Here is a 26,076-nt window from a genome sequence, read left to right as displayed (position 1 = left end):
ATGAACAAAACGAATAGGAACATATTCACTGGTAAAGGTGAAGGGGAGTAGCTTGAAGATGTCATGTTTCAAAATCACTTGACATCACCCAACGTTCCTCTGGAGGCAAAACGTCCTCTTAGGCTTCGGCTATGGCTGTAGGGTTGTTGTGAAGGTAGGGGCGGAGCATAGAGACTATGCCGTTTCTCTTTTGTTACTCTAGAGTAAACCAATTCACTTTATTGAGGCATACTGCCCCCATCTGGTATGGAATGTGGAGTATGACTTGATTTTTTTGCCAGACATGACAGATGGCACCTTTAAAGATATCAACTTTCTAGTTTTTGGAAAAGGTGTTATTTCATTATCTTTTGTGTACTGTTACAGCTTTTATTCATATTTTGAATTAGCTTTTCACATGTTCAGTTTTCACTTTTTTAAATTAAGTAATTTTGTTCTGCATATTTTTTAATATTACTATTTATTTTTATTTCAGTTTTAGTTTTTATTTATTTCCATTTAGTCATTTTCTTGCTTTAGCTTAATTTTATTTTAGTTAGTTGCCAAGGCAACATTTCAAATTTTCATGTAATTTATAATTTTTTTCCTCTAATATTTATATTTCAGCTTTAAGTTAACAAAAATCTTTTAATATTTTTAGTTTTAGTTAAAGATAATAACCTGTTTGGAAAGGGAAGAATTTATTTATTTATTTATTTTTGGGTGAACTTTCCTTTAAGCTATAACCTCTATAAAAAAAACTTTACATTAAGAAAAAAAATGTTTTTTTCATTTATTCTTAAATGTAGTAAAAATGACTCCATTTGTTCTCACAATCTTTGTTTTAACCATTGGATTCTGTGCACAACAGATTCTCAGACTGGATTCAGTTTGCTCTCTGACACAGACTGCTGATCCATCATTTCACAGAGCCTCTGACGTAACACCCCGTGGATAGTGGTCTTCTCTGAAGTCACTGAACTCGACCTGGCCTGGGGGTCAGTGAGTGGCCTGTCTATACTGGGCCTGAGTTTGTAGTTAATCCCCCCCACCCCCCCCCCCCCTTTGAACTTGGAGAAATGAAAGCAAACTGTCCTCTTTGTTAAAATAAGTGGAATTCTGTTTGCACATCTGACTCAAAGCATGGATTAGAACATCTGAACCTGCGGTTGTGTGCGAGGACTCTTGTTTTCTTTTGGATTGACGTACTGTACGTCATCGTGAATGAGGTGGTGTGAGTTCAAATTGACATTCAGGCTCTCTCTGATACTCCATTTCTGCTTTTTACTCAAAAGTTCATCCGTTTCCTGTGTGGGTTTGAAGGAATGTTTTGTTTCAAAGCATGTCATTTTATCACATCCTACAAACACACAAGATCTCCAAGATCATGTCAGAAACATCAGATGGACAGTTAATATATCCAGTCACTAATAATAACAGACTGTCACATCACGTCCTCAATGTAAATTATAGAAGAGCAGTTACTAGTTAGACCTCATTTTGACTTTCAAAACAGCCAGAAAGGTGTGTCTGAAACAGTCTGAAAGGTTAGATTCACCACTGATCTGACAAAAAGAGAAACCACGGACAAATAGCTAGACTACTCATCCTTATATAACACAATACCTCAGTAAAACAATACAGCTTCTTATATCACTATGATTTCACTTTTTCTCTACTCATCACTTTCACTTATCACATGTTGCATCATCATATTGATTTTAAGGCAGATGGTGTATTGCTGTAACTCTTCAAATTCAAGCTTATGGATAGTAAATTAATCTATGAAGTAGAGATTAACACATATATAGAAAAAGAGGAAGGTTTGTCAATCTATATTACATGTGTGGTGTTATCTGAATATAATAAAGCCCTATAATTGTTTATATGCATGGTGTGTTAATGTAGTATAGCATGTATGATTAGATAGTTCTTAGGGTCACGCTCTCTCAGCACCAATAAGGATTAGCTCAGGGCAGTCACATGGCTCTGTGGTGATGTCATATCCTGAATGTCAAAGAAGCAGTGTCGCCAATTTAGCAATTTGGTTGCTAAATTGAGCAACTTTTCAAACTACCCTAGCAAAGTTTTCTTCCAAAAGCACCTAGAAACAAATTTAGCAATTAAAAAAAATTAAATAATAGTTGGCAACTTTTAGCAACTCAATCGAGTTGAGCTGCAATTTGCAATAGTTCAGTTTAATAATAATGATATTAATAATAATAATAAGAATAATAAGAATAATAACACTTGTTAGTAGCTTGTACCTGTGTGTTTGTTGATCAGTTAGTACACTTGTAAGAAAAATGGCAAATCTTCCAGGACACTATCCATCATCCATTGTAACCCTAAAACACAATGCGTAATTTAAAATGCAGGTAACAAAACATTTTGGAAAATTCTTTCATTTTAACATAATAGATTGTGCCTCATTTTTATACTTTTCTAGTGTAGTGTAGCATATTAACTAATTACTAATACACTGCTTAAATCATAGTTGTTGAGAATGTGCAGAATTACTAGTTTATATCTTTAAAAAAAAAATAACTTAAATTGTAATCATCCAAAAATGTGTTCAGTAATTCAATGTATTTAAAATAGTTATTTATATTGTAATATTATTATCATATATATTACATTACAAACAAATCTAAATTAACATATAAAATATATATTTTTGCTGAGATTGAATGATGGGACAATTTTGTCTTGTGATTACACAATGACAGCACAATGTCATTTAGCAGCTTTTAGCAACAAATCGACCTTCCTTTAACAAATTTCTCTGAAAATTAGTTGGCAACACTGCACAGGAGAATTATTGCAACAGTACTCAGGAGGACTTTGAAATAATGCTGTCCAATCAACCCTCAAAACAACAGATCGGTATAACTGAGATATAGAAAAATATTAAAAATAGATCTCCTCACATCATCTCACCTGGTAATACTTTCTGAAATTATTGATAATAATCAGAATGTAAAAGAGAAAACCCAGGGCAAGTTGTCACATGATTTACTCCAATATCAAGTCCATTTCTGTGTAGTCAAACACAGTAAAATATAAATTAGCATTAAAGGATAAATACTCAAAATAACCCTACATTGAAACAATTAAGAGTCAAAACAATTATAAAACAGTAAAAATGTAAAAGATATTTTTTCACAAACTATTTAATATTAAATGCACTAATAGCTTTGTGCGTATTTATTAAAAGCAGTGGTCTGGTCGTTTGAATCCAGATGGGCTTGTATCGCGCGCTCACGCGCACCTGACGCAGTTCTACAGTCGGTGACCTCACATCCTCTGCATCACTTCCTGTGCATGCTGAGGCAGATCTGGGCAGTCTTGGCACATTTACATACACACTCATCTTCTGTCAACTGTAACGTTCCACTGGAGCTGAGCCCGCGTCTTTTTGTCCGCGATCCTCGCGCTTCCATCATGACCCAGAGGTGATCCTCGTTCCCGGTGGTTCTGGGTGAGTGAGATTTAAAACACATGCAAACACGCGGTCGCGCGCGCGGTCACTCACTCACACGCGCACACAAGCACAGAACAGATCTTTTCATTGATGTGTCAGTATGAAGTCATGGCTGCTTCTTTCTTTGGTTCTTTGGTTTATAGGTTTTATTTAATTAATAAATTACTGAAATAAACTAGAACGTGCTTTATAAAGCTTAGTGAATAATGTCTTGATTTAATGTCTTATATGACATGATTAGCCAAGTAACTTAACGCTGTTGTGATCTGTAGCCGAGTTTGTGTACTTAGAATTTTACTCCACTTTTTTTTTTTGGTTTGCATACAGCGGTGTGATTTAAAGGGATAGTTTACCCACAAAATAATTCACTCATTCTCACGTCTTTCTAAACCTGTAGGACACTGGTTCATCAAATGAACTCAAACTTAGATGTTAGTCAGATTGTAGAGGACTGACATCCTTAGTCACCATTCACTTTAACAGCATCGTTGTGCCATACAATGAAAGTGAATGGGGACTGAGACTGTCACTCTGGCATCCCCTTTTGTATTCCACAAAAGAATGTCATAAAGAGTTTCCATTTCAGTGTCGATTATTACTTTAAGTAAATGCATTTCATATCTTTTTGAAATATTTAAAAGTTTAGCTGAGCTTCATGAAACTGCAAAAGAAAATATGTATAAGCTGTGTTGGTTGATGTGTAACGTTCTTATGAGCTATGCTGGTGGTTTATTTGTTATTTTGGGTCATTTGCATGTTTTACATTCTCGAGCTGCACTGTTAATGTTTCTGCCTAAATTATGCTTCATTATAAATTTTAACTTTGTCATTCATTGTTTTTGTACTTTGGCTCATTTTCCATAAGGTTCTTAGTAAGTGTTTTAATGATTTGCTAACTTCAGTAGTGACCTCTTTTGGCCCTATTTATATCTTCTAATGTTAAGATCTGTCTCAGGTGATCTATTTGCAAGTGGTCCGCTTATACACATCACTCGTATTAACATGCATATCAATAGATCAACATGCAGTAAATGGCTGAGAATGTGAGGTATTCACACTCTCAGCCATTTACTGCATGTTGATCTAAGCACAAACACGTTTCAAGCTAAAGTATAAGTTGTTGTTGTTCATTAGTTACATTAGTTGGATTTGCTCCAAATAATCTGTCTCTGCATGTTGATATAGACTGAAGAAGCTGTGTGAAGTCTTGTTCGTGTGTGTGTGGGCTTTAAAAAAAAAAAAAATAAATAAAAAAAAAAAAAAAAAAAAAAATATATATATATATATATATATATATATATATATATACATATATATATATGTATATATATGTATATATAATATGATCGTTTAAAACCCTGAAGCACAAAGTGGATGACATTTGGATGTTTACACGATCTTTTGCTTAGTCTGTTGGGTTGAAGGTTATATCCGGGTTTTGGTTACAAAATGAGTCAAGTACATTTATGTTTAAAAGTTTGCTGTCAGTATGTAATTTTTTTATTAAGGAATACATTTTAGTAAGGAGTTATTAGTTCCTCTAGCATGCATTCAATTAATCAAAATTGACAAATATTTTATAACATTTGAAATGTTTTTACTGTTTCAAACAAATGATGTTTTTTGGAACTTTACATTCATCAAAGAAGATCCTGAAAAAAGCATCACGTTTAACTTTTTTTAAAAAATTAAGCAGCACAACTGTTTTCAACTTTAATAATAGTAAGAAATGTATCTTGAGCACGATATCAGCATAATAGAATTACTTCTGAAGGATCATGTGTAGGCCTGTCACGATAACAAATTTTGCTGGACGATAAATTGTCCAAGAAATTATCGCGATAAACGATAATATTGTCGTTCTAAGACCAGTTTCAACTAACATAATCATAATGGCATAATGTACACCTTTTCAAAGCTCAATAAACTTTTATTTTATTTTATGGCTGTTTGTGTGGCTTAAAATTAATTAATTTTGTATGTTATATTATGTGTATATTCCAGGGATGCTCATATTGACCGTTTAACTGTTAACTGAAAGTAAACATTTTGACCGATGAAGGGGCCGTTCACATATCGCATCTTTTTTTTTTGTGCTCAAGTTCGTTATTTCAAATGCGGTATGCTCGCTCATGATGGAAGAGACGCGCTTGTTTTTGTCCAGGCCCGTCCATGCCGCATCTAGTTAAAAACATCTCAGCTGTTCAGAATGACGGAAGCGCACCAGGTTATGTGACAAGAACCAACTCAATCAGCTTCCTTCGGGGTGAAATTACCCGTTGTTTTTTGTAAAATGGGGTGCACCCAAACACTGCCGGGGTTTTTTTTACTTCGTTACAGCAAGGGTTTTTCGGTGGTGGAAATCCATTACTGAAATGTCCTTGTTGTGACGGATATCGCAGCTGATGGATGCTTAGCAACGACAGACGCATCAGGAGCGCAACTGCGCGTGTGTTAACTCACTGGGCGCGTTGACGCATGCAACCGCAAGCCAAATGAAGCGAGCGAAAAGTAGGCCCATTTGGACAGAAAGGGCAATGAAGTTACTTGCAAAATATGTGACGCGGTTTTAAAATAAAGTACAATAGTTGTGCAAGTACAATGCTATTTTAGGGCTGGGCGATATATAAAAAAAAAAAGATATCTCGATATTGTCAAAATTTTTACGATATTCGATATATATCTCGATATGTTTGCATTTGCATTTAAATAATAAAAAATAAAACATGATTTTCTTTTGCCCATTAAAAAAAAAAAAAATATTTAGATTAAACAGCTAATTTAAGCAGTTAAAAAATCTAGACCAAGAGATCACTTACTGCTTTTTATTAAATGAATACATGTAGGCCTATATGTAACTGAAGCAGTGCAAATTAAGTAACAGTTACAGAAAGTGCATTCTGTCAACTTTTTAGTTCATGCAATTCACAATTTAATCTATGCAACTGGGATAAGAATTTTATTTTATTTTTTTTAACAAGTTTTTAAGATAAGAACACAAGTCTGTCAACTGTCTGTGGTTTTAAGAGAAGCTCTGTGGCATGAAACTGTTGCTACTGACACTAAAAACCCTCTTTGATGGGGAGCTAGTTGCTGAAGCACATAGCTATTTCTTATATATAAATGAATACCAAAGACTTTTGCATTCTCTCTGTCTATATTATGGAAACTGGTAAACATATCAGTGAAATTCCCCAATAGTAATTCCAAATGGCCATAGCCTATGTTTCTCTATTCAAACATCAGCGGTCGAGTAAGTGCATTTATTTTGCGATCACAAATGCAAACAATACAGTTGAGATCTCATGACAGAACACAGACCGGCTGAACGACGCTTTAATTAGATCGCTCAATTCCAGCTTGTTAGTGTTTTCAGATGATCGTCGGCGGCTCTTCCGCAATGAGGAGTGAGCACGTGCGCATGGTTGCCAGATTGCTTAAAATAAGCAAACACCGGACAGAAAATGTATACTTGTAACAGTGGAGCTCTGATTCGGAGATTTAAACTCTTGTTATCTGGCAACCGCTATCATTAAAGCTCTCGTAGTAGAGGGGCGTAGAGCAGTCAGCAGTTACAGGTTCCTTTGTCGGACATTCGGCGCGTTCTTTTGGGAAAGTATGCTTGAATTTGAAATATTCGATATTCCCGATATATTCAAATTGTACATCGACGTCAAAATTATTCCGATAGTATCGCTAATATTCGATATATCGCCCAGCCCTAGTATCAATTGAGACGCAAACATCCCTAAGCAAATGGAAGGCGCTTCCCAAAGCTGGTCACTCTAGCGAGACATTATCTCTTTATTCCCGGGTCATCTGTGCCATCAGAGAGGGTGTTTTCTACCGCGCGCTGTCCACAGGCTGCTCTCCAGACTAACCCCACATCATGACATGACATGCTACATTATTTAAATAAAAATAGAAAAATTATCACGGCCGAAAATATTATCGAGCTCTTTTTTTTTAATCGTGCGATTAATTGATTTATCGACTATCGCGACAGGCCTAATCATGTGACACTGAAGACTGGAGTAATGATGCTGAAAATTCAACTTTAATACCATCACAAGAAAAAAATAAGTTTTAAAATATATTAAAACAGAAACCATTTATTTTAAATTGTATTACTATTTCACAAAAAATTCAATTTGTAAGTTTTTTTTATTAAAATAAATGTAGCTTTAGTTAGTAGGGCTGGGTATCGATTCAGATGTTCCAGATTGATTCGATTTCGATTCACAAGCTCTCAAATCGATTCGATTTCGATTCTCGATTCGATTTTCTATTAGAGCTGCAATCGGGCGTTAAAAGTTAAGCCCGACAGGACCTGAGCCCGACAAGTAAATTTTGATTGACAGCTTTTTAAAAGCCCGAACCCATTTACAAGCCGACATTATTCAAATGTATGCACGCACAGCTCTTTTGCCTTTTGTCAGGAATGAGTCATTTATACATGTTTTAACATAATTTATACATGACTAACGTAATAGGCCACTTGGTAGTTTGAACAAAAAAATAAAATAAGACCTCTGTAACATCGTAATATCTCAGCACTCTATAAATAGCATAGGCTCATTTAGCATATAAATAGGCCAACACACTAATAAAAACAAGTCTTTCTTAAAAAACTGAATTAAGATAAAATCTAAATTAAGATGGGTATTTGGCAATAACGAAATTAAGATAAAGACTCTGCCGTATTTGCTTCGCCATAGCAGCTGACATAGCCTAATAAAATAATAATGCCAACATTAGCTTATAGCCTACTCTGTCTACCTTATGCATTTAAGACTCAATTAATATTTAGTTATTATTTGAAAAACATTTTCTCACCAAGATTAGGTAAGGCTGTAGATGAAGATGTCTTCAGCGCGTTCCTGTGCTCACTGATGGTGCGTCCAGCAATATAACCCTCTGGCTCATTATTCGAGGATTCCCATTATAAACAAGGTCAAAACTTTTCCAAACCTCAGACTTTGATTTAGTTGCTGGTGCTACCAAAACGTAATCATCAGAGGCAAGCCTCTGTTTCAACTACTCAGCATACATTTTCGCATCTTTCTCACGCTAATCGAAACGCATAACATGACCGCTCATTTACCGCACAAGCCCGAGCCCGTGTAAAATGATATAAATGAAGCCGAATCGAAATGAAGTCCGATCGGGTCCCGTAGGGTTCGGGCAAAGATCTTAAGATCTATTTTCTATACTCGATTCAAGTCAATGAATATAGATTTAATACAAATACTATATGTATAAAAAAGAACAGTGAACAGTCCACAACACTATTGTCGTCGTCTTGCTTACGAAATCTAAAATGCTTCCATATACCTCTGATTTTTTATCTGAATGTGGCATCAACGTCGACAAAGCACCTGAAACCCTTTAAGCCAGTGGTTCTCAACCTTTTTTTCCAGCGGGCCACATTATGGTCCAAGTACAAGTCTCCCGGGCCGCACGCACATTACGTCACCAATACAAACCAACCTGATTTATAATATTATAGCCTAAATATTATCATATCTAATCTATTAGATTCATTGAAATAAATAAATAATTCTACTACACCTGACTCCCTGAAATTCGGCTCGATGTAGTAACAGCACAATGAAGTTGCGATTGTAAAGCCTGTGTTATACTTTCCGCATGAGCAATCCGGACGCAGACACGGTCAACGCAGATGCAGACTTCTTCCATTTATACTTCCGAAAGTGCACGCTGACGGTCCGCTCTGTAACAAACATGTGAACAAATAATTGCCCAGAATCATTGCACATCGCTGTCTTTATATTCTTTATTGACGGATTGCACAGGTTCGGTTGGCAATGAGCTTCTTCAAACTGCCTGAACATGTGCAATTGTGCTTTTGAAGACTACTGACCACGCGCATCTGTCCGTGCGGTCGTCTGCTCAGAGTAGGGCTGTCAAAATTGCTCAAAATTGACGTTCGAATATTCCCTCTAAAAAATACACGAATATTCGAACTATTCAAACATCTGGTTGCGCATGTCGTCAATTGACGCGCATTACGTCAATAACAGGCAAAAATAATAAAAAGAGACATAACTACTTGTATAGATAGTCTATTTAAGTTTAAACATATATGACAACGTATTACCTACACAAAAACAAGGAAATCAACTAATGGCCAAGACTGCAGACCTCACGCTCTCTCACCCTCACGTTCTCTGCGCATAATGGTTTAAATGAACAAACACATTTTTGTGCAAGCAATTTAAGGTCGCGACCGTTGCCCCAAATATAGCAGGCTTCATTCAGTGATTGAAACAAATATTATTAATATTAATTGAAGTTTTAAAGCATATAGAACTGACATTGAATGCTCCGAGCGAGCTGTGCTGTGGTAAACATGGAACTTTTCCTTGACATGAAACGATAAATAATCAAACCTCGGATCCATTGCTTGACAGAACTCCCCGAAGCATGCCCCATCCACGATACTGATCGGTTTCATGTCCTTAAAAATGAACAAAATTATTTTATCCGTTATGGCCTCTTGTCGTGTTGCAGACAAAGTGCTTGCGGCGAGCGATGCAAAGTAACGTTAAGTGTCAAGACGTGACCGTTTAGCTGGAGTTCCATATATTATGCCATGCTCATTTGGGTGCACATTTTTGAGATGTGACCTCATATTGCTAGTTGTCGAATGGTATGCTAACTGTATCTTAAATAGCTTGCATACAACAATCTCGCGGGTCAACAATTTTACCTCATTTTCTCTGCTGCGGTCGAGTTGGGCTCTGCACTTGCTGGCATCTTCCATGAAGACGCGTCAACTTTCAGCAGTGATGCTGTGCCAGACAGTGCGACTCCTGTGAGGCTGTGACCTGTCCCTGAACCCTCAGGCGTGCTAGCGCCCACTCGCAAAGCAGGCAACCACGCCTCTACTACCGCGGGCCTTTTTTTCCACATTTTTTTTAATTTGAATATTAATTTTCACCTTTGAAATTCGTTTTTTTAAAACTATTCGAATACATATTCGAATTTAGAATATTCATTGACAGCCCTAGCTCAGAGCCTCGGCACACATTCCCCGATGGCGTAAGACGCGCACGGGAGCATGACTTGACGCGCGACATTGCAGAAAATGTGCGTTCACAAATGTAGCCTATGTTGATCCAAATATGGAAAGCACTTTAGAAATTAAATAATATGAGGTTCTCTCCAGAGATGTTTTGCCACATTTCTTCAATTAAGGATGATTGCTGCGTAGTATATGGTGTTTCTATTTGCTTGAACTTCAAGTGAACTGCAAAAGTTTTGTGGGTGTGTGTGTGTTCAGCATATGTTGGGCCGCATTTGAATTCGTGACGGGCCGCGGGTTGAGAACCACTGCTTTAAGCACTGAATGAATGAATGACAGGTTCGTTGGTAACATCGCACAAGGCACATAAGAGGGTGACATCTAGTGGAGAAGATTTGTAATTAGATTAACGCCAATCTTACGTTCAATGTCTGTGGAAAAAAAATCGATTCATGGCCTTTGAGAATCGATTTTGAATCGACCACATTTTAAAAAACGATTAATCGAAAAATCGATTTTTTTACCCAGCCCTATTAGTGAGCATTCTTTAAAAAACATTAAACAATCTTACCAACCCCAAACTTTTAAATGACAGTATAGGAGAGAAAAATGTGACTCGGCTGGCTGTTGTTGCTTAAGGTTAGTTGATTAATATATATATATATATATATATATAAAGAAGTGAATTAATCATCATTTAACAGGATAAAAAGGTTAGTTTTTATCTGACTCCGGAGGTCAAGTGTGCGCCGCCAGTCAGACATTGATGTATATTGTTCAGATGTGGTTCACAAGGGGCAAGAGAGTTCACAACAGCTTTTATACATTGCAACACTTTTGTGGAGTGTAAATATTATGATTTGCATGGCTCAAAATAATTAAATGTTGCTGAATCTTTAGCTGAGATACGATCAGCATAGAGCTAAATGTGGATCACCTTGAACAAAGTGACTGACTGTTTCAACTTACAGAGAACTTGTTAGTTCATATTCCAGGGATATATCTTTGACATGGACAAGTTTGTGTGGTTTTGCTGTCATGTGCCGAAGAGCTTTGAGGTGATGCCGAGATTACTCACAGAATACTTTTAGCGGACGCGCTCTAAGACAACAGTGTATGACAGAAAGTCTGCCAGAGTTGAATCAGAGCCGGCGTGTGACATATCGTGACATGGTGCTAGTCCCTTGTGCAGCTTTCAGAGTGTTTGCTCTCTGAATCCTCGACGGCAGTGGAATGGACAAGACCTTTCTAGCTGTCTGTATGTGGTTTACCTAAAACAAGTCACACACACAAAAAAACTCTGTTCATGGGAGGTGCGATAAAAGACACTGGATTAAACATAGTAACTGATGTAGAATTTGGAACCAAAGTGTGAACCAAAAAACAGCCAACAATGTAAACAAGACTTCAAGAGAAACCCTTGATAACGTACGTTTTTTTTATTATAATTTTTTTCATTCAGACTGCATAAAGTTTGACATGTAGAATTATTATTATTATTAATCAATCAGAATGCATAAGAGCATCTGATTTTAATTTAATTTAATAAAAATCATTTTTATTTAGTTCATCCAATCATAATGCCTCAGGTAAGAGAGCCTGAATTAGTGGTTGACCGATATATCACCATGGCCGATATATCAGCCGATATTTGGCATTTGTCAAATATCGGCATCGGCTGATACATTTTTTTTGCTTGGTTGATGTGTTTGAGGTGGAACTTTTATTTTGATAGCGCTGAGAGCGGCAGCTGATCACGTGTTCTCTGTGTGACGGTCGGTCCGTGTGAATTGAATGCTTTAAAATTTAAAAATGATTTCAAATTATGCTGCGCTTTATGCATTCGACCACTGTCATTTTCTCTGTGTGCTGTATGTAAACTGAGCATTACATTGGCTTTATTTGAAAAATATATTTCCCAATGCACACAAACTTACTCAGAATACTGAGTGCCCTATTGGTTACAATGGTTACATCCTTTTTAATTATATTTTTATTAAATATTTATTTGTGAAAAATACTTTGTCATCTAAAGTATAAGTATGTTTATTTTATACATTTAATCCATTGTCAAATGTATTAACATTTCTTAAATATTAATTAAAAAAATAGATAAAAAAAAATAAAAAAAATATATATATATTGCTTTATATCGGCTATCGGCTCCCCCTACATTCCAAGATATCGGCATCGGCTGTCAAAAAACCAATATTGGTCGACCACTAGTCTGAATGCAAGTTTGAAATTTTAATTTGTTTTACATAATTTTATTTTTTATTTGAATCAGAATGCCCCATTTAAGAATGCCATGTCTGACAGCTGGATTTTTTTAATTTTCTTTTTCATTAACTAAATGTTCTTTCTTGTCAGTGTATCAAGACTTCATTTGTGTTTACTAGACCTTGTTTAACCTTATTATATTTCCGGATTGATAAAGGTTGTTCACTGCACCTAAAATCATAAGGAACAAGCTTTTATGAAGGGTAATTTAGCCTAGGCTCTGGTACTTTGAAAGGGCAGCATTATCGTAATCTTTTGAAGGCCCATAGATTTTCTTTTCCAAGTGGCATTGACGGTGGGAGTTGCTAATCCAAGACCATGTGGCCAGACTCCGTTCCCCTTTTCTGTTTGATCTTTTTGTTTTTATTTCTGCCCACAACCCTTTCCCTTTTAACGGGTAAACCTCCGGTCTCAATCTCTTTTTTTTTCTCCTCTATTCCTCAGCTATGAAGTCAACTGTAGTATAATAAAAGCCTGATGTCTTGAATGAAACGTCTTGGATTGCATTAGAGTCAGAAATGTTCATCATAGCAAACTTCTAATGGTTTTATCAAGTAGGCACTTGACTGGATAATTGCTAAAGAAGATAAAACAAGCTTTCCAGGTATGCTTGGGTTTATTTATCTTGCGCCGACTTTTAAATATTATTATGTGAATGAAATGTGTAGGGATTTGTTTACACTTCAAGAGACGCACCGATTCACTCGAGTACCTTCTTAAACAGGATGACAACACTTGTATAACATCCTGCCAGAATTTCTCATGGTCAAGAGCTTTGAAGTGTAAGGAGGTTGTCCTTTTTTCTTCTTTCTTTCACTACTTTGATCATGCTTTTTTGACCCGAGTTATTGACCGCGATTGGATTAGAGCGCTTTTCTGCGCTCTCCTTGACTACAGAAGAATCACTTCAGAAATGCATGAGAAAAGCACACATTTGTTGTTCTCTGGATCCCGAATGACGGCAAGAAATGTGCCCTTGAATTAGCGAACCGCTTGTCCAGCTGAGAGTCAAGCTGCTTTGCCCTGTTGGTGTTCGATACTTTAATGTTTTTGAAATGTTTTTAGAGCTGTTTCAGTAAGCTTAGTAGAGCACTTTGAAGCACATTTCGTGGTTAGTTGAATATTAAGGCTAGCATTTAATCTCTATGATAAATAAGTAAATTCAAAACCTGAAAGAAACATTTCAGAAACTGAGTGAAAACCATATGCCCATATTCCAGTATTTCAGTAAAATATGCACTTATTCCTGTATTTTCTGTCAAATTACCATAGTTACTACAAAGTTACTTTTATTTTACTACTGAATGAAAGTTCTCCAAACTTCAACCTTCTAAAATATTAAAAAAATATGGTAAAGAATGTGTTTAGGTTAGTACTTTGGAAATTTTTATATCAATGTTGTGGTAATTCAGTATCATGATATGTATTTGGTGTCATCACTGTACTATGGGACTGCCACAGTATTTATGGGCTTTTATGACATTTTTAAGGGTTTTATTGGTTGTTTTGGTTCAAGGTTTAAAATTGACAACTGTCATCCTCAAAGCGATCTAAATGTTCTCATTATAAAATGATGTTGTGCTGTGTTTTATGTGCAATGCTGAAGACATTCTGGTGAGAAAATTTAGGGATTATGATTCTCTTTTTTTATGTGCTTTTTGTTGAACTTTGCAAGACAAAGCTGTTAAACCAATACTATAACATAAGTGTTAAGGCATTCATCTTTATTTTTATTTTTCAATTCTACAGTCTTTGTAGAGCAAATCAGCAACATCTTATTTAAATTTATTGCATTTCTCTGGAAGCTTCGTAGCTTAGCCCAGTGTTCTTGTAACTTTTTTTTTTATATATATATATTTTTTTTCTCACACAATTTTTCCTGCTCAGTTTTATCTTTATGATTCCATTCTAAATCATGTAACCAAACACAGCTTTATTGTGACACATTAAACCAGCAGTTAATTGCTCCATTGTTCAGGCCAACGAATTATTAAACCCTTACCGTCTATCTTACCGCTTATCAGCAAATATGCCATGAACCTGTTCCGTCATTATTCATATTAATTTTTCTCTTAATTATCCATGCCTTTTGAATTCAGATTTGAGTTCAGGTCAAAGCGATGGTGACCGAGTGCAGCAGGAAACAAAACAGGCTGTGATTGAGAAAGAATGAATAGAACACATTAAACCCTAAACATGACTGCAACAGAACGCTTTTTACCTGAAGGCTTCCATGAATTATCGTGAGAGCCGTCAGTAGGTCATTGCATATTTTTCGCTGTTGTCTTCGAGTGAGGTAGGGGGTGTTTTCACTTCTGGAAAGCGAGACTGACTGCTGAAAAGACTTGTTTTGAAGTGAGCGTTCTTGTGAAACTGCCTGTAGCTACCTGAGAATACCGACTCAGCAGATGCAGCAGCACTCTCAGAAAACTCACTCAATAAAAAATGTCAGACAGCCTAGTATGAGTTTATCAGACAGGTCTTGTGAAATTTAGCTGGCAGACTCTCTTACCTGAGGCATTTTGAATGAAAAGTTTTTATTTAATTTTTTATTATACATTTTTAATGATTTTAACCATTTTACACTTTTATTGAGAAGAAATCTTGAGTGTGGAAAGAAAGAGACGAGGAACTGGTTGTCTCATGGGCTAGATTCAAGTTCACATGGACCGAATGAGTACCGCATCTATCAGAACTAATCACTAGGTCTACGGAGTTGGTTTTTCCTTGTTATACTTGAATTTTTTTACCAGCAATTCTTGTTGAAAATAGGCTAGTCATCCAACAATTGACAGTCTGGATTATAAGTTTATAAAATTTGTATTGGACAGTTTGCATGGTTGTATCAGATTAAAAAAAAATGTGTCCTCTAAAAGCACCGCTGCTGCCACACATTCAGACAGATGCCTTGGATCAGTATTGTCAGATCACACATTATCATTATTATTATTATTTTATGCTTTCTGCCACAAGCATGATTTATTTTATTTTATTTTTATTTATTTTTTTATGTGAAGTTAAATAGTTAAACTTTTAAAACCACATCTGCATTCGGTTCTTTTAGATTTTGTCTAGAAATGTGGATTTTTATGGTTTCATGTGGATTTGTTTTGACAGTGCCTGTTCAATAATGAAATTTTACAATGTTTAAATATTGAATTATTTATTATATTGGAAATAAGAAATATTTATTCATTTAATTGCACCCAGAATGAATAAATATGCATTTATACTCAGAATAAACTTTTATTTTAGCTTTATTTACTTGTTTGTTTGTGCCCAGAATGAATAATCATAATATTTTTCTTTAAATGTTTACATATTTATTTACTTACATTTGAAATTAATAAAAATGTATTTGTGCTAAATTTATTTATATGGAATGAATAAATGAATACATATTTGTTTGTGCTTTTATTTTATTTACTGACACTCAGAATTAATACTTACTCTTTAGGCATGTAACGATTCACTCAACTTCACTATTGTGATTTCACAATATGATTTTCTCACAATTTATGTTATTATTTTTTACAAAATGACATTGAGACAAATTATAAATGAAAATATTTCCTTTTATTATTGTTTGGACTTAATGCTGACATTTGTGAAATTGAAATCAAATTTTAAAAACTTAAAAATTTTTAAAACTAACCCCAGATCAAATAAATAACACAAATAAAATAAATCTCTTCATATAAATAAACTAAGGCTTTGCCTGTGCACTTTCCATTCAGTAAGAGGCAACTACTGGATTTTAATCACGATCCAAGCATAGATTCTGCATGCATGCTGCTTGAGCCAGTGTTGTAGTCGAGTTACCAAGGCCATCCTTAAAAATATTTTGGTTTGCAGTAACAGTAATTTTTTAAAACAAAAAGGGTCGGTAGGTCGGTCTATTTTTTTTTTCAAGTTTCAATGTAAAAAAAAAAAGGAAATTTTTGTGATGTGATGACGTCGGTATGAATTTAAACAAATTAGCATATCATGACGTCACTGACTGGGTCTTCAACCCCTGCCTTCGGGCGCCGCATCATTGCAAACCTCATTTTGATGCAGGCTATATAGACCACAAACAAATTTAAATCTTTGTCAAAAACATGTTTATTGCATGAATTTCAGGTGAGAAAAAAAATGAGGTACTGTTTTACTTGCATCCACCGCTACGTATCAATGCAACCTACAAATGAGAGAACGTTTACTTTGCTTTCTTGGGTTGTCACTTTTGTGAAAAAAAATCCTGTTTGATTTGAGTGACAAGTGTTCATTGAATCGATTGTAAAATCGATTTTGCATGTCTAAAGTTTTATACGGCAAATAACACGAAATATAGGTAAATCCACGGACAGCAGGCAGGAGGAATGTAAAGATTCAATATATTGGTAAAGACCAATATTTCTGATGATTTATTGGCGTGAAGTTACGTGCACAATGCGTGCTGTGTTTACGATTAAATTTCAACAACAACAACAAAAATCGCATAGGCGATTTTCTTAGGCTGTCAAAAATTTTTTTTCCGAATATTCGTCGAGTGAGGTAGGGGGTGTTTTCACTTCTGGAAAGCGAGACTGACTGCTGAAAAGACTTGTTTTGAAGTGAGCGTTCTTGTGAAACTGCCTGTAGCTACCTGAGAATACCGACTCAGCAGATGCAGCAGCACTCTCAGAAAACTCACTCAATAAAAAATGTCAGACAGCCTAGTATGAGTTTATCAGACAGGTCTTGTGAAATTTAGCTGGCAGACTCTCTTATCTGAGGCATTCTGAATGAAAAGTTTTTATTTAATTTTTTATTATACATTTTTAATGATTTTAACCATTTTACACTTTTATTGAGAAGAAATCTGAGTGTGGAAAGAAAGAGAGGAGGAACTGGTACATGTTCCATTCCATCTCGCCGCGCACACAGCTGGGTCTACACAACTTTCAAAGGCGGATAAGCTCGACACGCAGTATCTGCTTTCTCATCTTTCACCTCGTGTACGCGCACGAGATGCGATGACGATGTATGTGCCATTGCATTATAAGGTTATGTTAGCCTATCCAGTTGAAGCCACTTCAATGTTTACATCAAAACTGAAACCAAGCCGTTCACACAGAACGAATATTTCGCGCATTTTCTAGAGGGACACCGTTGGACTTGCGTCTCGCACAAGAGAGCCGCATGTTTAGAAAGACATGTAAAATTTATGTATTAATTTAATTTTCTAAAAATATCTCGAGACTTTATGTTGGGTTTTTGTTCCCCATCCCACTGCATCTCATGTTTTTAAATGAAAAAAATGTATCCTGTGTGACTGGTTTTCTGCCCTTTTTATTTATTTAACAATGCATGCATACATGATGCTTAGGGCTGGGATAAATGATTATTTTTTAAACGATTAATCTAGCGATTATTTTTTCGATGGATCGATTAATCTAGAGATTAATTTTTCAGGCCGATTCGATTTCGATTATCTCCCCATTAATTGATTACTAACAATTTATACATGTTGATTTACATATCTGAATGAAAAAAACATGAATTCCTTAACATTGCAATATATGTTTATTGCTCTTAAAAATTACAAAATAAAAGACTGACTAAGAATGCATTACTTTGCACTTGTATAGAGATAGCATTCAATAAAACCTTGAAGCCTTGAAAACACATAGCTTACTGAAACAAGCATACTGAACACATAGGGCCTAGCTTACTGAAAAAAAGTTCTTCTTTCAGATGAAAATAACAACAACTTGATGTCTAGCGTTCAATAAAAAAGGTCACCCAAAATACTTGTTTAGAGCAATTGAAAGAATACAGTAACCAATGTAAACTTGAGGGCTTTAAGCTAATACAGAGTGCTTTTCCAAAAAAAAAAATAACAGTGGGAGCCAGCAGCCTGTCATGGAGAAAAAAAAAAATCTCCGAATGCTCCACGTGAAACTTTGGCGTTCCGCCCTTTTTCTATCGTGTCTAATGATTTTGATATGCACGAGAGAGAGAGAGAGAGAGAGAGAGAGAGAGAGAGCAAGACAGCGCTCGTGTAGTTTGAAGACTGAGTGCGCGAGCGCGCGTGAAACTTTGGAGTTTTTCTATCGTGTTTAATGATTTTGATTAATATGCACGAGGGAGAGAGAGAGCAAGAAGCGCTCGTGTTGTTTGAAGACTGGGCGCGCAGCCGGGGCTCTCTCTCGTACGCGCCCTGTCAGGCGCAGCACAGTCATTCTATTCTACATCACTCACCGATCAAATAAGGCTTTGACAAGCTGCCAAAAAAAAGATCAATGCAGAAAAACCCCTGGATTGGTTATATAACGTTGGCCAGAATGTTGATCCGGCCATCTCGTATATTCAGCGCACATAAGGTAAACGTTTTGCAAACGTTTTTTAGAGAAATAAAAACAGGTGGACGAATCGATGCGCATATTTTGTGTCTACGTATTTTTTGCGATAATAATTGGTTCATAAACATTATTTTAAATGTTTTTTTCACAGTCATGTATTCTAATGCTTTGAATAAACATGCAGTAATATTTTGCTCGATGCGCTATCTTGAGCCTCAGAAGAGAAGCAAAAAGCTTTTCTTCACCCTAACTGAAATTATGCATTTAAAATTTGAACACAATTCAAATTTTGATCATATTTAAGTAAAAAATTTGAATGTAGTTTTTCAGCTATTTTGACAGCCCTAGGCGATTCAAGCCCGAAACTGTATGAGACTGAATACCGCTGAATTCACATTTCTGTTGTAAAAAGAGAAACATTGTGCAGAAGTATTATTTGCTGTTATGCGTGTTTGTCCGAAGCTGCAGTTGCTGTGTGACGCCTGTTCAAAAAAAAAAAAAAAAACCTCGGCGAATAAAAAGAAACGTGCATTTTACAGGATACTGTATTTTAAAGATACTTAAAACATAAAAATCAATACGATATGCAGAGAGAGAGAGAGAGAGAGTGTGTGTGTGTGTGTGTGTGTGAGAGAGAGAGAGCGTTTGTGTGTGAGTGACCGAGTGATTTAGCGTGAGTGCATTTGTATGTGTTCAAGTGAATGTGTGTGTGTGACGGCACGCGACTGGTCCGAAAGCAACGTGTAACGATAAGGGCCGTTCACATATCGCTTTTTTTGTATTTTCAAGTTCGTTATTTCCAATGTAGGCGCGCGGTATGCGCGCACATAATGGAAGCGACGCGCTCGTTTTTTCCAGGTGCGTGCACCGCATCGAGTTAAAAACATCTCAACTTTTCAGAATGCCGCAAGCGCAACGCGGTTCATGATATAAATAAAACCAGTATTCTTCCAACAAACAATGTAGTTCCTCAGAAACCATTGTGGTTTCAACAAAGTGGTTGCAGAGCAACACAAAAAAACATATAAATAACAATAACGTCACATATGATATTTGTATTGATTTTCAACTATCGCGGTGAATCATTACAACTCTATTAATGTTTGTTTAATTTAATTTTATTTATTGTCACTCGGATAGAATAAATATTTGTGCTGGTATTTATTTATTTAATTATATTAATAATAAAAATGTAATTAATAAGTGTACTGTAAATCACTTTGCAGAAAAGCAACATCTGACGGTATGTTTACAACACCGATTGTACTAAAAATTTGCATTCAAACAACACTGTTCATTAAATCAACTGCCACTTGTTTTTAGTTGAAAACGGTGTCATGTAAACACCCCCTAAATTATAAATTATTAAATTATGGTAAAGGCTGTCCAACCAATCAGATGAAGTTTAGTGGTGGAGCGCAAACCCTCATAGCACAGGATGGCCTGGTAACCTTTCTGAGCTTTATTTTATTCAGTTTTTGTATGAATACAGAGTCAGATGATATGAGAAACGCACTCAGGATCTAAATTTCCTGTGGGCTTTGTGCTGAACTGTTGGCGGTGCTGTGAGTTTTGGCTTATTTATATTGTTCCAAGTTTGTTTTGTTAATGTACAGAGCCCTTTTCTATTTCTTTTCTTCAGTGTCTTTGTTCTGAGATTTAAATCTGAGAAAGTGTTTTGGAAAACCTTGAACTGCTGGTCACTTTAATGTTTTCTCTCGCTGTGAGCTGCTTATAAAGGCTCTGTAAATCTTTGAAAATGTTCCTCACATAGCTGCAGAATGCTTCCATTAAAAGACTGAAGGCTGTGTGATTTGTGAACTTTAAGATTTCCTCTTTTGTTTTCTCTCAGGAGTCCAGGTCTGCGGTGAGAGAGCGTGAAAGAGAGAGGCCTCTTTTTAGGTGAAAGGATTGCCCAGGGCCACAGCGCCCAGAATCTGAAGGAAAGGTAAATCACCTTCCTTGGTTTCTCCGCTGCTGCTCGTTTCCTTTACAACAGAAGCATATAATAGTAACCTGGAGCTGTTTAATTCCAAAACAGAAAATATGGATCTTAATAGCTATGTCGTTATGTAATCACTATTGATTTGAATATACTGTACTATAAAAAAGGTCTTTAATTTTTCAGACAAACCATTTAAAATTGAATCAACTATTGAATGTGGAAAAAGTTTATTTTACATAAAAATAAAAATAAATGTTTTCAGGTCATTCAGCTTTGGTGGTGAGGATCCAACTAACAGGCTCTATTATATAACCTTTTCAGTTTGCTCAACAGACTGATACACAAGTTAAACTAAGTAATTTCTGCATCACTATTATGTAATGTTAATGCTCCACTTAATTTAAATAAGCAAGCTTCCTAAAATTAACTTATATACAAAAATAAAAAAGTGTATTATGTTTGATGGAAGCACAGACCAATTTTAATTAAGTCGATAAAAGTATTTTTTCCATCAGTATAATATATTTAAAATGTCCTGAACATAGCTGCCTCAAGTTTTTGAGTTTTCTCTAATTCTGGTGGTTTGTTTGTTTGTATTTATGAAATTAATTATGGCGCATCATATATCTGTAATCTGTACGTTTTTCTTTTTTGATGTTATTATTATTAAATAATTTATTTTAAGCCATTTATTTGTCAGCAGCCACTTTAAAATAATTACAGTACATGAAAATAATTTTTGGTAGAATTTTAAAGTCAGCATGAAATATATTTTGGAAATACATGTTATTGACCTTATTACAAACCATTTATCCATTCATATGTTGTTTTTAATTTTAATTATGATTTTTAATCATAGTTTTAATTTTCATAGATCTCAAAAAGCCAATCAACATCTGATGAATAGAACCAAGTCCATGCCACACACTTTTCTTTTCTTTTTTTTTTTCACTTTTTTTGTCTCACAATAGAGAAGAAAGAGTCACTTCTTCCTTTTCATCACAACTTTAATGTTGCATCCCTAGTAACAAAAATATTGGTTCATCCACTCCAGTTTGCTCTGTGAAATTCAGCCTCAATCTGCTGCACATGCTGATATTAATTGGTTTTATGATGGTCTTTTTGCTGTCAGTTGAAACTGGGTTGATACCCAAACAAACAAACAAAAGACATGTTAAATGACTTTCTGAATACGTTCATGACACATTGACATGGGCTGGGTAAATAGGTCTGTCAGGTTTATGATTGCAGTGTTTCCTTGCATTCATTGTACAGTCTGCTTGAGAGGAAGTATAAAAAAAAAAGTGCAGCATGTTGCATTCGCGATTTGCGTATAAATTGTAGCCGAGAGCAGAATGTGGCCATACAGCAGCTGCTCCAGAAAGGGAAAATGGTAGGAAGGGTCGGTCCTGAATTGGGTTTCCCTTTTCCGTGGTGTGCTGTACGGGTGCGGGGGGCTGATAAGATCAAGGTCTGTGGCAGAGGGCAGCGAACAGTGAGCAGGACATGACCACTGATACCCGTCTGCCTAACATACACTCACACACTTTCCCTGTTTTCTGTCATTCTGCCTCCCTGCTGCCCTATTGTTGAGGTGACCACGCCAGCACAGCGCTGGTTTCCTCCCTGCTGTCCCTCTCCGATTAGCACACTGGAGCTCCGTTTCAAAACCTAGTGAGTGGCCTTCTAGGGAAGCATCCTAACCATCATGGAAACCTCATAAGAACTGATTTGGAACACTCTCAATAGGCTGCAACTCCACATTCCTCCTGTATAGGTAGCTTATTACTCCATTCTTTTTGGAACAGGGTTCGCATGGTGTGCACTGATTATGTTACTTTAAAAAAATACTGTCTATGTTGGGAGCTTTGTCAGAAGAATGGATGAATGTTCCTGATGGGCCTATAATGTCATGGTGTTTTTATTGAAAATGGTAAGCAAGCCGCGCTTTGTTTACATTTCGTATATCTGCGTTTATCTTGTATAACTTTGTTTCGGTTTCTTCTTTTGAATGACCAATATATACTATTAATAGCTGCTGATATGAACAACTCGTTCCTCTCATGCATGCGCAGAACAGAACGCACGTGTTAGTTTGCCGTCGGCTGTAGTCTGTGCGGTGTGTTCCAGCGCAGCTTTTTGGTCTGACACTGCCGACGTGAGGTGACAACACCATCGGCTTTTGTCGACGCTAGTCCTTTGAAGTCGGCTTGGTGCGTCCCAGACTTTAAGATCATATTTCACCCCAAATTTGGCAATAAAATAATTTTATTACTACTTGTTTTTCTGCAGGAATAAGTTTTTTCTTCTTTTTCTTATTTTGGACCAAGAGTAGGTGATTGAGACATTATCTTCATAAATTAAGCAAAATTTTCTCAAATTGTCATTACTTCAATAATTATTAAATTGTATTTAGTTACTATAATATAAAGTAAAATAGCTGCACTTTTTGTAAATCAGAATAATTTTAAAAGCAGTAAAATGAATTGGATGTAAAAAAAAAAAAAAAAAAAGTAACTATTTGCATTTACGGTAATGAGAATTGTTCTGAAAATAATGTTATGCTGCAAAAACAAGACAAAAAACTTTTTTTTTTTCATTTCTATTTTAGGTTGCCAAGCTTCACAAAACTCATTTGATTAAAATATCAAAAATCAAGATAATCGTGAATTAGATGTGTAATTATATTGTATATAGTGGTTAAATACTTTTATTACACAGGGAGGGAAAAGCCATTATTTATGGCCAAGACTTTGTTCAGCTGGTGGTTTGTAGAGATAATGACAGATTGTTCCAGTTTGTCTAATGATTATGAGAGCTGGAGAGAGCCTTTTGAATGACTGAGCAATGAGCCCAGTGTTTTTCTCTGATCCCCTTCTCTTTCTTCTGCAGAGAGTTTTGGTTGCACACACATACACAAAGCTCTCTCTGTACATTCCTGTCAATCTTCAAGACAACTGCACTTGCACAGTCATTAAATTTTTAACCATTAATCTCTCTCATCGATGTTTGCATCCAAGGTCCAAGATTAACACCCAGCCAGACCAAAAGAGAATAAAAAGCAAACAGACTTGCCAGTTGGATCATAACTTTATTATTCTTGAATTTGAATAGTGAGAATGATAGTTTGACTCTTTTGATGTAAGTGATGGGAGCAGTTCAGTTTCAATGTTTGCTGAAAACATAACTCGGATGTCTTCGAACTATAATCTAGATAAATATTCTAGGATGCCCGTCTCATGTTTATTATTATATTATACATTTTAATTATTTCTTTTTTTTTAAGTATTCTCACATTAAGCCATTTAATTGTTTATTTTATTATGTTTATTTAATTTCACCATGAATATAGCCTTTGCTGATATGTATTCATTATGAAAAAATACCACAATCTCAAAAATATGTTTTTTAATTAATAATAAATGCTTAAAAGTATCTAAAAAAATCTAATATGAAACGCATAAGATTATAGGAAATACTTATTACTGGTAAATTTAGTCAATTCACTCACGGTTGGTCGGTGAAAAATCCTTTTGAACCCCGTGTGTGAATAAATCTCTGTTTCTGTATCGAAAGGCATCTTTTTTAATTGTCAGTACTCACTGGTTTGCCAGCTGTCTGACTCTCATGTGTCTGAAAACACTCTCAGCTGTAGCACTCCGGATCGTGACTCAGAGGAAGTTCTTCTCAGAGAGTTTGTGTTTACTTGTGCTCATGATTATGTGTCATCACAGGTCAGGTAGTTGTCAATACAGTCCAATGGTATAACAGCTGTTGTTGGGCCTCACACAATCCTTACTCTACCACACACACACACACACACACACACACACTTAGCATGTGCTCTCTTCGTGTGTGTGCAGGAGAGCAGCAGTTATCCAGGCAGGACTAAAGATCATTATGGAGAAGGAAGATCTGAAGATTGTCAACAGGGGTTTGGAGGATGAGATGGTATATGTTTCTCCTTCCGTTTTTGTGCTTTTTTTTTTCTTCCCCTCTTATAAAGTACACAAGCTCATTTTCTTTCTGTCCAGGAGCTGAGCGGGTATCGGCTGTGCCGATGGAAGCTGGTTCTGGTGGGTCTGGGTGGTCTCTGCACAGGTGGTTTTCTCTTCCTCCTGCTCTATTGGATGCCTGAATGGTGTGTGAAGGCCACCTGCACACGGTCCGCTGTCAAAGACGCAGATGTCGTCCTCTTACAAAGCACTGTATGTATTAAACCTCAATTAAACTTTTTGGGCTTTCTCACCCCTCATATATATATGAGGGGTGAGAATATATATATATAATGTTATATATAATATATATATATATATATAATGTTAATAGTACAGGTGCATCTCAATGAATTAGAATGTCGTGGAAAAGTGTGTGTGTGTGTATGTATACTATTTTGTATACCATTAACAATGCATTTTTATTCTATTTGTTTTGTGTTCTATACTATTAACATTATTAACATTAAAACATTTTGTTAAAAAGACATTAATGTTCCTAAACAATAGATACATGCACTTACAAAAATGAGCACTAAAGATTTATGCATAGTAAAACTACAAACAGCACATTTCAACAAGTAAAAATTTATTTAATGTTAATACCAGAATTAATTGTGCCTATACGTGAAGTTTGTCACCTTTTGGTTCATCAATGCACGTCTTCCTGCCTGATTTCATATAGGAGAGTTTAAGAACACTTGTTCTTTAATGTAACTATGAATTGCGTAATACTTTAGACGTCATGTTGTTCAGTGGTAGATAACTCTCATCTCTGAGGCAGATCATTTGTGAATGGCTGCCGGTCATAATTATAGTGCGGTGGTATGCTGAAAATCTGTTTCTGTTGTGACATGAATGCTGGCAGTTGAATAAGTCACTTGTAAAAATGAAATGAATGTAACTAAATATCACCTTGGAAATCTTTAATGTAGGGGTGTAATGGTACACACGCATGATGCTTTGTGTACCGTTGCAATGCTACGTTTTCTTATTTGCCTGTCACTTTTTTTTTTTCT

General features: G+C 35.7%; 1 protein-coding gene across 4 annotated transcripts in view; it reads left to right on the top strand.

Moving 5' to 3' along the window:
- Positions 1-3,280: 3,280 nt before the first annotated feature.
- Positions 3,281-26,076, top strand: part of LOC132119599 (polyamine-transporting ATPase 13A3-like) — a 40,916-nt gene continuing 18,120 nt past the window's right edge. For 2 of the 4 annotated variants that reach the window (XM_059529707.1, XM_059529704.1), the window contains exons 1-4: positions 3,281-3,460; positions 20,970-21,065; positions 24,926-25,013; positions 25,097-25,270. In XM_059529707.1, the coding sequence (XP_059385690.1) occupies positions 24,963-25,013; positions 25,097-25,270 (225 nt within the window). In that variant the 5' untranslated portion in view covers positions 3,281-3,460; positions 20,970-21,065; positions 24,926-24,962. Of the gene's footprint in view, positions 3,461-13,209; positions 13,396-20,969; positions 21,066-24,925; positions 25,014-25,096; positions 25,271-26,076 lie in introns of those variants that run through there. The other 2 variants (XM_059529706.1, XM_059529705.1) reach the window with 2 other exon arrangements.

The sequence above is a fragment of the Carassius carassius genome, chromosome 38 (assembly GCF_963082965.1).
Source record: "Carassius carassius chromosome 38, fCarCar2.1, whole genome shotgun sequence".
NCBI lineage: Eukaryota > Metazoa > Chordata > Actinopteri > Cypriniformes > Cyprinidae > Carassius > Carassius carassius.
This window is presented reverse-complemented; position numbering and strand designations above follow the sequence as displayed.